At 39.6% G+C, this 12,765-nt stretch overlaps 2 protein-coding genes across 3 annotated transcripts; one reads left to right on the plus strand and one right to left on the minus strand.

The window, feature by feature from the left end:
* Positions 1–3,590: 3,590 nt before the first annotated feature.
* LOC104814781 (nicalin-1) lies at positions 3,591–9,262 on the plus strand. 2 transcript variants are annotated; one of them, XM_010542964.1, is made up of 15 exons: positions 3,591–3,947; positions 4,704–4,864; positions 5,004–5,107; positions 5,435–5,501; positions 5,976–6,068; positions 6,146–6,310; positions 6,424–6,564; positions 6,645–6,722; positions 7,202–7,314; positions 7,441–7,501; positions 7,764–7,931; positions 8,050–8,151; positions 8,591–8,680; positions 8,830–8,907; positions 9,063–9,262. In XM_010542964.1, exons 1-14 carry the CDS (start codon positions 3,650–3,652, stop codon positions 8,890–8,892), a joined length of 1,704 nt encoding a protein of 567 aa, XP_010541266.1. In that variant the 5' UTR covers positions 3,591–3,649; the 3' UTR covers positions 8,893–8,907; positions 9,063–9,262. The 2 variants fall into 2 exon arrangements, with proteins under 2 accessions (XP_010541266.1, XP_010541265.1); XM_010542963.1 differs by having other exon boundaries at positions 8,830–9,262.
* Positions 9,263–11,217: 1,955 nt separating this feature from the next.
* On the minus strand, positions 11,218–12,446 carry LOC104814782 (NAC domain-containing protein 90). The gene is made up of 3 exons (XM_010542965.2): positions 12,213–12,446; positions 11,707–11,993; positions 11,218–11,573 (listed from the first exon to the last, which is right to left on the minus strand). Exons 1-3 carry the CDS (start codon positions 12,427–12,429, stop codon positions 11,283–11,285), a joined length of 795 nt encoding a protein of 264 aa, XP_010541267.2. The 5' UTR covers positions 12,430–12,446; the 3' UTR covers positions 11,218–11,282.
* Between the last annotated feature and the right edge of the window lie 319 nt (positions 12,447–12,765).

A 12,765-nucleotide genomic window follows, 5' to 3' on the forward strand; every position in this document is an offset into this window, starting at 1 on the left:
TCACCACCTGCTGATTGTCACTCGCTTCTAGTACCTTCATTGTTATCGACAATGTCAGATCGACGGAATTCATCGACAGTTCCGCTCGTTCAGGCCCCTCCTGAGGAACCGGCACTGACAGGTTGCAGAATTCCTCATCCTCCATCACTGTTTCACTTGATACTTGGACAAGGATTACCTGAAGTTCTTTGTGTTTGCAGCGATGCCCAACATAATACTTTTCATCGCAACGAAAGCGAAGAGCTCGGTGACGTCTATCATCCACCTCGTTATCGGACAGCCGACGAAGAGACTGTGACTCCTCCGTCGATCGGGTCGGAGTCGCCCCAGGCTTCACGGTGGTCTTAGGGGAACTCAAACGAGGTACGATGCGTTTCCCCGAAGCTGGTAAAGTGAACATGCGAAAGTTACTTGGTGGAGAAAACCCAGCACGTGAGGATCTGACATCAGCCCTTGTTGACCCCTCTCCAGGAGAACATATAGTACTATTCTCCAATTGTAATGCCCAATCGATGATATCATCCATGCCACTGGGTTGGAATACAGTGCTGAAATCTCTGATTTCAGGTTGCAAGCCATTTTTGAAGGTGCTCTCGAGAATATGGTCATCAGTCTCTGTTAACTGAGCCAATAGTTCTTTATAGTCCTGGAGATAATAGCTGATACAGTTATTTTGGCGTAAAGTGAATAAGCAATTGCTACCAGTACCTGATCGAACGTCTCCGTAACGCTCAAACAAAAGCAGCTTGTAGTCGTTCCAACTGTTAAATATCCTTCTGCCCATCTGCCAATCGTACCACGCCAAAACCTTGCCATTGATGCGCATGGAAACGATACAGAGTGTTTCAGCCTCTCCGAAAAAATGACACTCTGAGATCAAGGCGCGTTGAGGTATTTCGTCGAACACCTTATGCACGCAATCCAAACACTTGCATCTCACATGCATATCTATCATGGTGTTGCACATGTACACGTCGGAAACAAACGGACCAACAATAATGGATTTTGCGCGACAGAATGTGTCAACCACAAAGCAGCCACCAAGTTCAAAGTACTCTTCCGCTCGTGCGATCCACCCGGTGACGTTGTCGCCATCAAAAACCGGCATGTCCACCTTCGTCACTTGCGATTCGCAGGTGTTGGTAAAGTGAAGGAGACGGACGGAATCTGTAACCTCATCGTCTCGTATCTCATGAATTGGATCCTGTTGCGATGGATCATCGTCAGCTGGATTTTTTCCAGGGTCCGGCGGAGGATCCTGAACTCCCGACACCTTGGACACCGGTGTCGACGTCGACTCTTCATCCTGACTTGGCATCGCATCCCGCCGCAGCGAACCGTTTTGCCTCGCGTCTGCCATCAAACTGAGTTTCTCTTTGAGTCTCTCCTCCACCGGCAGGGAATCCAAGACGCCGTCGATGTCAGAGTGGAGTTGATGCAGAGTCTCGAGGTTAGCCCCTTCAACCCGATCTGCATCGCCATGTAGATCCATCGATTTGAGCTCCCTAGGGTTTTGCTGAACCCCCTTCTGCTCCATCGCACCCTTCGATGTCGGTTCCACATCTTGATCCTGCTGATTTCGCACCGGATCTTCAAGGTTGTGGCTCCTCGGTATCTCCTCCACAGAAAAATGTTGCTCGTGCTGACGATCTGGTTGTAAATCTGCCACCGGTTCGATGTGATCTTCAACCATCGGTGATTTCTCCACCGAAACTTCAATCTCCAGTTCAGCATTTTCATAAACACTCGGGGAGTGTTCCACCGAAGTCTCGATGTTTCTCAACAAACACAACTTCTGCATCATTTCCTCTATTCTACACCACCGTTCCCTTCGTTGTTCATGAGTTTCTAACATTTTTGGATCGAAAAGTGCTCTGATACCAAAATTGGTAGAACAGAGATGTAAACCGAACCGATATTTGTATTGAATCTGGAAAAATCCAATACAACCCGAGAAGTTGATTCTGGTGAGCTTCTCTCTCACCCCCTCCCCTTACAAAACCATACCAGAATAAGCATAAGAAGACCCCCTCTTACTGTATATCTATATATAGATATTCCATCAGGCTGTGCAAGGAATCGCCCTAGCTAACAGAATTAGTTACATACTATGAAAAGGGAATAATAAAACTGCTCGAGCACACGCACCCAACCACCTGCCAGCTTTTCCTCTGCAAACCTCCAGCTCCCTTCCTTAATTCTCCACGTCAGCAGCTCCACTTGGATTGCCAAATTTACCCTTCTTCTTCCTTACATAAGCTGAGAAGGACGTATCAGACTTCCTCGATTTTCAGGTAGACACAGCTACGAATAAAAGATATTTTGCCTGTTCTTGACAAGTATAATCTTTCTTCTTGGTGTTTAGCAGAAAAAAGTCGGAGCCCTCCACTTGTTCTCGAAAAAGTTTTCACCTCTTGCATTTCGATTAGTGTAAGACATCAAAAAGTCGGGTTCTTGTCCCGTGGCTTTGGTAGATCGGTTGGAAACTTGAGATGGGTACCTTCCGACTTATGTCCTAAAACTCGGAAATGATTAGTGTGTCCTGTGAAATGGTTCCTGAAAGCAGTTTTTCAATATCCCTTTTTTATGTTTAAACCTTCTTTTGGTATTTCACTGCAAAAAGTTGGATTCTTTCCACGGGTTCTTGACGAGCCCTTTACCTAATTCTGGCCACATCTTTTCTCTCCACAGATTGTTCCTGCTATGGTGGGTATGTTTGTCCATAAAGCCGCAGCCCTTGTTCAAGTGTACAGAGACAATCAAGATCTTATGTTCGTCTTTCCGGAAAACGAATAACCCCCAAGAGAGTGATCAGTGTAAAGTTCAGTTCCAAGGCCAAGAGCTTTCCATGGAATCCAGAACGAAACCCTGCAAAGATAAACCCAACATTTCTGGTTTTCACAAGGAAAACCGCCTCGTGTGAATTTTAGTTGTACCAAATCCAAATTCTTGACGCATTTTTTGTATATACGCATTGAAGGGCAAAAGGCAGAATCTGGAGCTGCTTCTTGAATGGAGCTTGGCATGCAGAGTGTTGTTGCTGTCTGATCTGTAAGCTAGGGGGAAATAACGAATACGGCGTCGTTTAGCTCTCCCCGCTTTTTTTATTTTATGTAATAATAATTTCTCCACTTCTATATTTATCTTTTTTGCATTTGTAATTAGATATAGAGTGTTTTTTGCATTTGTGATTTCCCTGTATACAATAATGGAAATCATAGATTTTAGATTATTTTTTGACAAATTTATTATTAGTATTATTATTTGGAAGTTAGTTTGGAAAATTCTACCAAAAATAATGTCATCATTAGTTTGAGCATTGTGTATACTAATAATTCTACTAATGATTGTAACAACAAAAAATTATACAAATCTGGTTTTTTAAACCCATTAATCATTATCTCACTATTTATGTATTTTATTTTACACCTATTTTTTATTCCGAAAAGCCCGAATATGTCAAATAGAAGATAAAATAAAAGCTTCAAAGATCAATTATTTAATTTGGAAATTACAAAAAAAAAACCACGTGTAATCTACTGATCGCTGAGACTAATTACTCTATAAAACACTTGAAAAAACATCAAATCCGAGATCTCTACTTCTTCCAGTATCCCAAAACCCTAGATCCCGATAACAAGGACCAACGATGGCGGAGGAGAAGAAACCGATACAGAGATTGCGTCATCGAGCGATGGTGTTGGAGTCCATGTATCCGGTCATCGCTTTAATGCTCATCCTCGTCGCCTGCGTCGAGCTCTGTGATGCCGCCACCGTCGTTGACGTATACCGTCTCATTCAGTACGACATCTCCGGTGTCCCCTTTGGCTCCCGATTTGCTTCGCTCAACCACCACGCCGCCTCTCTCAGCTTCCAGCGCGGCGCTGATCTCTCCCGCTCCGTTCTCCTCGTCCCGTTCCGGGAGCTCGACGTGGGGTTCGTCCGAGGTACTACTGTTGGTACTATCGATGGTCGATTTCGTTTTTGGATGAATATTTGGAGTTAAGAAGCTGAGTTGAAATCTGGATCCCAAAGGTGTGGGGTTGTATGTGTCCTGTCCTGTGATTTTGATTGATGACGATTTCTTAAATTGTTTTTGTTATGGGTCGAATTCCTATGGTTTTTTGTCTTATAGTTGATGAGCTGAATTGGGATAAATTTTGAAAAGTAACCTCAGTTCTATGATCATCTTTCCGATGAAGTTATCAATGATGGGAGGCGAATTTGGTCGATCCACAAAGCTTTTCACTTACCTGTTTTTTTCCCTTTTTTTTTTTGTTTTTTTACGCTTCGTCTGAAAGAATTCTAGTTTTGGAGCGTTCTACCTCTTTTGCTATGCCCACAGTTTAGGATGTATAAATCACCGGTTTTGCTGTGAAGATCAATTATATTTTGCTTTGGGAATGTAGAATTGCTTTAATTTAATTTCGACCTTCCAAATTTGATTAATCTATATTAGTTGGAAGTATTGTAGCTTGTTGTTACTCAAGAAACATGTATCAAGCTCATTGGTGTGGTTATTTTTGCTAGTTCTACTTCCGTATGTGATTGCACTGTGTTATATTCTCGAGATTTTATTGTGACAACATAATACTTTTTGTGTTCTAATCAAGATCTAGTTTCTTAGTTTCGTTTTCTGAGTTTGTTACTTGTTATTCTTTTGCTTTTCTGTTGGGTTACTAATTCTGTAAAGATGACGGCAGATTACATTTCTCAAAAGCAGTCACTTGGGGGATTGTTAATTTTGCTTCCTCAGACGTTTAGCCCTGAAACTAGTGGCAGTAGCAGTCAGTTCTTTGAAACAGAGGGGTTCAGGAAATTGTTAGCTGAACTCGAGAAGTTACTCATACATGGCAGCATAGCTGTGAGTTTGGTTTTCTTTCATTTTTTTAAAAAAACTTTTGCCATTCGTGTTAGTTTGATTTGACTGCAACAATCTCTTTTATTTATATAGCATGGTTGTGCGTGTAGCCTTTGTACTAACCATCTATTATTTGTTTCAGTATCCAGTGTACTTTGCATTTGAGAATGAAGAGACTGATGCTGTGTTGGCCGATGTAGTAAAGAATGATGCACTTGGTCAGCATGCTACTGCAACTACTGGAGGGTTAGTGAAATTACGTATTTCCTGAATCTGTTGTAACTGTCATGCCATTATATGCATAGATATTCATTATGGCAGACATTTCTGTTTTGGAAAAAAAATATAATGCCATTAGTCGCTTAGTCTATCAGCTTATCTAGCCTGAAGCGGCTAAAACACTGAAGCTTTATTCAATGTCGTACTAGTCTTGAGTTCTCTATCTACATGGTAGTGATACTGGGGTATTCGTTAGATATCGTTCATTTTTTTCCAGGAGGTGAAAGTATATGCTTTATCTAGGAACTCTTCTTTCAGTATATACGGGATCATTTTTCTCATTAATATTTTCAGATATAAGCTTGTTATCTCTGTACCGGAGCCCAAGAAAATCGTGTCTCCCACAATCACAAATATTCAGGTAATAACTGAATTTTAACTATTAGCTGATTCTGTTTTGGGAATCACGGATTCACGACTAACTCTATTTTATGGTAATTAAGGTTAGCATGACAGCTTTTAGATAGCTGAGTTATTATGAAGCTTTGAGCTTCTTCTTTTTGACAGTCTAGGTCGGAGTAGTATCTTTTTTGCCATTACGTCCTCCATTCTATTTTTTGACGAATGACGATGCAGTTGTTCCTCTTCTATTCTGAGTATTTATTTGCTATTCATCACAAATTTGTCACCTTTGTCTTCTATGATCATTTTAAGCTGTTCCATTTGTCGCAAATCTATTTTTTAGCCTGGGTTTAATCTGTGTATGCATTTGTTAGTTAGATAACGAGTCTGGAGATATGTGTGTGGCTTCTCACTCTCTGTGTCTCATGTTGATCCTCTTTGCTTGTTGATAATTGACATACAGAAAGCCTGAGAGAAATTTGTTTTTGTGTAGGGATGGTTACCAGGATCAAAAGCAGATGGAGATTCCAGTCAGCTTCCGACAATTGCTGTAGTTGCATCATATGATACGTTTGGAGCTGCTCCTGTATGCAATATGGATAGTCGATATTCTTATTTTCATGGTAAGCATCACACATCAGTCTGATTAACCTTTATGTGCAGGCATTATCAGTTGGAAGTGACAGCAATGGCAGTGGTGTTGTGGTGCTTCTTGAAATAGCGAGATTGTTTTCTATTCTTTACTCGAACCCTAAAACGAGAGGGAGATACAATCTACTCTTTGCATTGACATCTGGTGGACCATACAACTATGATGGAACACGAAAGGTACTATACTTTCCTTTTCATTGTACATGAAGCCATATTGTTCCCGCTTTTTAATTGCTTTCTCATCTTCTGCAATCTTATTGTTGTATTTTTCAATGTCATATTTTATACAGTGGCTGAAGAGCCTTGATCAGAGGATGCGTGAAAGTATTGATTATGCCATATGCTTAAACAGTATTGGTTCTTGGGACAATGAATTGTTGCTCCATGTGTCAAAGCCTCCAGAAAACGCCTATGTAAAACAGATTTTCGAGGTAATTGATAGGATTGTGATGTATCTGTGCAATTGCAAACCATGATGGGTATCAACGGGTTAATGATCGGATCTCTGCAGGGTTTCTCTAATGTAGCTGAAGAGTTGGGTTTTGAAGTTGGTCTGAAACACAAGAAGATTAACATCTCTAATCCCCGAGTGAGTTCATGAACTTTATGATTGATGCTTTCTACATTAGATTGTTACAGTGCTATATGAGCCCTTGCATTGTCTTAGTTCCTTTTTACTCTTTTTTGTCTTTATTCTGGAAAATCAAAAAGTGCTGAACTGGCTGCTAAACTATCAAGGAAACTGTCATAGCGTCTTGAAATTCTATACATCTACCATTACCGGAAAGAGATTGTGGTTTTTACTATATCACTTTGTTCCTAGTGTCAAGCATTGAAAGTTGAGACAGTGGATAAACGTCCTTTAACTTTGCTGGGTGCTAAATCTCGATTACAATCTAACTTGTTCTGTTGCATGATCTTGTTCCTCACCACCCTCTACCCTTCTGTTCACTTGTAATGGTTACTTGAGATATGTGTCTATACTAAGTTTTGCATGTGTGTTATTTTTCTTCCTCTACTCTCAACTATTAGCTTATCTGAGCGAATTTGTGCTGTTGAGTATTTTAGGTAGCTTGGGAACATGAACAGTTTTCAAGACTCAGGGTAACTGCTGCCACTCTCTCCGAACTTTCTGCTCCACCTGACTTGCTGGAAAACACTGGAGGACTGTTTGACACAAGGTTGTGCTTTCACCGAACACCTGTTTCATAGAATCTGACTCGATATTGAACTTTGAACTTATATTCTCCATGAACTTTCCGTTGTCCTCTAGATTTGAAATTGCTTAGAGCTTTTTGTCACTGCAGGCATTTCGTGAATGAAGAGGCCGTTGTTAAGGGTGCCAAATTGGTGGCTGAAAGCCTTGCGGTAAGGCAATCCCTCAAATACCAGAGAATTAGTTACCTTTTATGTAGATAGATGTGATGCATTTGTTGTTTAAACTTTAAAGCGAGATTCTTATCCAATGGATATGGCATCTGAAAATTTATGTTTTCAGCATGGGATGAGATCCGTCCACAAAATATCATTAGATTTTCAGTGCAAGCAAAAGTTTTATAATGTTCTCTACTTGCGTATTTGGCCTTTTTTTTTATTTCTGCAATCAATTCATGTTTTCTTGTTAATGCAGAGGCATATATATGGTCACCAAGGGAAAGACATTCAGATTTTTGCTGACGACAGTAGTTTAGCTGTAAATCCCTTTTATGTCAGATCGTGGTTGGATCTTTTGTCGCAAACCCCTAGGGTGGCACCGTTTCTCTCGAAGAACGAGCCATTAATCATGGCTCTGAAGAAGGTATATTATTTTTTGTTATCTCACCATTTTTAACTCTTTTTTTTGCAACGACGAGTTGATGGCTCTGCTATTCACGAGGTCTCAATGGTGCTCATATCCATGTTCTATCGGCTGGCAGGAATTAGAGGATCACACTGCAGAAATTAGTGTACAACATGATTCATTAGAAGAGACTTTCACCTTTTACGACTCAACAAAGGCCAAACTCAACATATACCAGGTTTTTTCACGGTCCCTTCGTTATAGTATGCCACTTTTTTTTGTGTGTGTAGGGTGATAAATTACCTCAATAAAGGTCCCCCTCATTTGGTTTATCATATAGATTATATCATACAAAGGGGTAGCAGTACTGTGAGATAACTGATGGTGAAAAAAAAAGATAGCCCGACGTTGGAAACTAAATCATAAACCTTTCGATGATGCTACTTCTCGAGTTCAAGTGTTTCAGACTGGCACTGATATAAGTGTTTGTTATATGGGCAAAGAGAGAATAACCGAGAAACGTTTGCCTGGAAATAAAGCTTCTAGTTCTTAAGTCACTGTTTTGGGATTATGCTCAATGGATATCTCTTGATAAACTTTATAAACTCTATATGGTTTTTGGTATTGCGGGGTTTTTTTTTTTGTGGTGAAAAACAGAGCCGTGGATTTGTTTGCAGGTGGCGAGTGTAACATTCGACTTGTTGCTGCTGCTGGGGCTAGGATCTTACTTGATAGTGCTTTTCTGTTTCCTCGTCCTCACAACTCGGGTTAACTTTCCTTAATCACCCTCCCTCCCTTATGTTACTATATCTTCTCTATTATAGATATGTTCTCAGATAATATAATAACAAGCACTTACATAAATCTATCATGAGTTAAAAATGTTTTTTTTTGGAATGGGGTTTTGTAATGACAGGGTCTGGACGATTTGATAAGCTTCTTTCGCCGACCTCCTTCACGAAAAGTCAAAATGGCTTAAACCCAACCCCCAACGGTAACTTAACTCTCTCTCCTCGCTGGTTCTGGTTGTGAGCTTTTCCATTGCTATATATATGTATTTATATATGTAGCTTTCTCTTTTGTTTTTGGGTTATTTATTTAATTTTGTAACACTGGCGTTGTCGTGTGGGGACTTTTTGAAACGTAAAGAGGATTGAGGATGAGAGGAGGCATATGATATGATATGAGCGTTCAAAGGTAGAAGAAATTTTGGCCTTTCTTACACTTGTTGTATCTGTTGGTACCCCCCCTCGTTCCCTCCCGCTCTCTCTCTTGTTATTCGAGGAAACCATCATCCAACTTTAGAGTGTTTTCTAAATAAATTATAAAAAATTATTTATTTCCTCCCATTTCTCGTCTCTCTCTCTATGTATCTCTCTATATTTATATTATATATATATGTGTGTGGGTGCCCCTACATGGATGGCAATGGCACATTGGTGTTATTGGGGTGATCATCTTGTATTTCGGTTTGAGCTCGATTTAATTATATTCAGATTCAATTATTTCAATTATAAAAAAACTATAACTATTCAGTTTTTACACAATTTTATTTTAGTTTGGTTCGGATTTGTTTATTAAAATAAATTTAGAAATAAAAAATGGTTGTTTCGGTTATTTTTTATTCGATTAACTTTGATTTTGGCTCTTCAGATTTAAAAAGGCTATGATTATTCATTTTTTATGTCGAATTCGGTTCGATTATATTTGTCTTATTCGGTTCAATTGGGATTATTCAGTTGATAACAAATATGATCCACATTGGGTGTTACATATTTTCTAGAGAAAATGCTTGCGAAAACAAAACTTTTGACACCTTAAATTTGGAATGGTCATATAAAAAACTATGGTTGTAATTTTGAATTTCGGTTCAGATTATTTTGATTTTAGAAAATTTAACAACTTGGTTTTATATTGAATTGGATTCATTTTCGATTTGGTCAGATTTTATTTCGATCTGGTTATAATTTTCTTGGTAAAAAATTCATTTTATAAAATTTAAAAAATAAAAAGAATTTTTATTCGATTTGGTGTTAGCGTTTTGTATTTTTTATTTTTAGAAAAAATATAATAAGTCGTTTTCATATAAAATTCGAATCCATTACAGTTATATATATTTAGTTTGGATCCAATAATAGATTATTCAATTATTAATCAAATTGGCAACCGGGGGGGACAATTTAAGATTGGAACGAGTTTATTCTCGCAGTGATCCTCGATTGGAGTAAGCTAAGCATTTAAAAAAAAAAAAGATCACCAAGGACGTAATATTGCACCAAAATAAAATATGGAGGCGATTTTACAAATTGGGCATAATGGGAGGGCCTTTATTCCCAATAGAGAACAAATAAACTGTTACTACGGCAGAGAGACAGTTTGTACACCACTGAATCCAACATGGAAGCTGTACCCTTCTTCTTTCTCCCGCACTCCGATTCTCTCTTCTTCTTCTTCTTCTTCTGATGGTGATCTCATAGATTCCTCTGTTCTTCTTCTTCTCGCTTCCTTGAATAAGATCATCTTCAATCATTCAACAAAAAAAAAGAAAAAGAAAGAAGATCATCTTCAATCACCGTTTACGTATCTCTTTGATGATTTCGACGTCGCTTTCGTACTCTCAGGTGCGCTTTAGCCGTAGAAAACGGATTTTTTTAATCTTTCGTTTATTCGAATCGTAGATTTACTACATTGATCGTGACGATTTTACAGAGAGCACTTGAATCCATTTCTCGATTTTCGTTTTTTTTTTGTATTTTTTTACTGTGTAGGAATCGATGCCTAGCTGATTGATTTCGGTTATATTTTTCACATATTATGTTTCATTTCGAAGAGAGTGGATGACTAATTCCGTTCATTTTAGTTTGTCGAAACCATCAAACCTGTGGTGTTGGAATCGGGGTTTTGGCTCTAATCTAGCATTTGGAGAGAATCGAGTTTCTGTGATTCCATGGCTGATTCTCCGTATCGTACATTTGGTAGATCAGTTTGCACGAGCAAACGCAATTTTTCGGGTATCTAAACTACCCGAAATGGTATATGCTTTGACAAGTAGTTGAGCGAAATAGGAGCATTGATCCTTCTATTGGCCCTTAATTCGGGAAGGGGAGGGAGGTTTTTCTATGATTGTTTGATATATATATAGGGAAAAAGGGTCACCTTTGAGTACTTGGTTATTTCTTTAGGCAATTGGAACTATTCGGTTGTTGACTCATTCTGTGTGACCCTTAGGAGATTGCTTTCTCAACTTTCTTGATCACCAAAACTCAAATTGGCAACTAAATTCAGTATTTGATATAGATTCAGATATGGACCATACTTTTACTATGTCATGGGTAGCTCTGACAAGATATTGTCGCCGAGATTCTCATGTCAAGCCCAATTCAGCTGTTCCCATTCCCAGAAAGGCTGTGTCAGGCCATCAACCATGGCAGAGTTGGTTTGTGTAGTATTATTCTCTGGAAGATCCGCATGATCTCCTCTTGAATATGAAGTTTCTGATGAACTTGCTCTCTCGCCCATCATCCTGGCCCGAGATGATGGTTCAGCCCCGTTGCTCAGAAGCATTCCTTCCATTTGATAAGCTTCCATAGGACGTCTATCAAACGCACGGGAGCTTCCTGATGTTACGTAGAGACGGCACAGACTGAATTCGTGCCTCAACTACACTCAAGAAGCAACAAGCCTGTCAAAAACTCGACCAAACCGTACAACTCTTTTGCCGAATGTTGTTAGTTGTAAACTTGCAAAATCGTTACAAAGCCAAGATACCGTATGTACAACACTAATTATGCACCTTAGGGATTGTGGGCATGTTGGCTATCCCATCAATCGCTTTGTACTCATTCATCTTCCATTTGGTTTTTCTACCTGTAGGTGCTCTTCCCGTGTAGAAGACCATCGTCTTCTTGACCCCAATCACTCGGTTATCGGACGAGAAGACAGGGCCAGGTGACCCTGTTGCTTTCCAGTATCCTGAAGCTGTAGTCCTGCTCGGCCTACCTCCCCTTGCTTCCCTCTCTTGTCTCTTTACAAAGAAAAACCACTGCTCTCTGTCTCCTCGGCACCTCTCTCCTGCAAGCTCTGCCAAAACACAAAAAACACCACAAAAGGAGAAGGGCCCAGACATGGCAGTTAAGTCTTTAGCTGAAACCACAACATTGCTTGGAAACTCAATCAGGGCTGCAATGGAGAATACCCATTTCAGGATTCTCAAACAAAGGAGGGCCAACATTGCAAGCTATATACATATACATATATGTATACATTTTCAGTGAGAGGTGAAGGACATGGACTGCATACGTGGAAGTTGATCAGGCTCGAGTTCGAACACGTCGACGACAGGTATAACACGAGCCATGGTGCCTACTAAATGACCCTCGAGCTTGTTTCGCAGGTAGAACGAGATGAGCTCGTCTTCGATTGGGTAAAACCGGAATCCAACTTGAATCTCCTCCATTCCAGGAACCTGGTACGTTTGGTTAATCTTCTGTAAGTTTGGTTTGCTAAATGTTTGCATCGGAAAGGTGACTAGACCATGGACTTGTTATATAATGCGTGGTTACATAACAAAACAAATGAAGTAGAGATTGGTTTCTCCGAGTGAAACGAGAAAAAAGCTCAGGAGAGGGATGTAAACGTTTCTACGCGTTTTCTATGCCCTTCGGTTATCAAAATGATGGTTTCAAGTGCCCAATACGCTCGTTGAAAGAGTCAAGCCCGGTCTCTCAATGTTGTATTTATTGGCTGGTAACATTTCAAATCCCGTTTTATACATGTGAATCTTTTCTGTGTGAATATATATATATATATATATATATATATATTCTTTTTATTTTTATTTAGTTTGTTTTCT

This window comes from Tarenaya hassleriana, unplaced genomic scaffold (genome assembly GCF_000463585.1).
Source record: "Tarenaya hassleriana unplaced genomic scaffold, ASM46358v1 Cleome22, whole genome shotgun sequence".
NCBI lineage: Eukaryota > Viridiplantae > Streptophyta > Magnoliopsida > Brassicales > Cleomaceae > Tarenaya > Tarenaya hassleriana.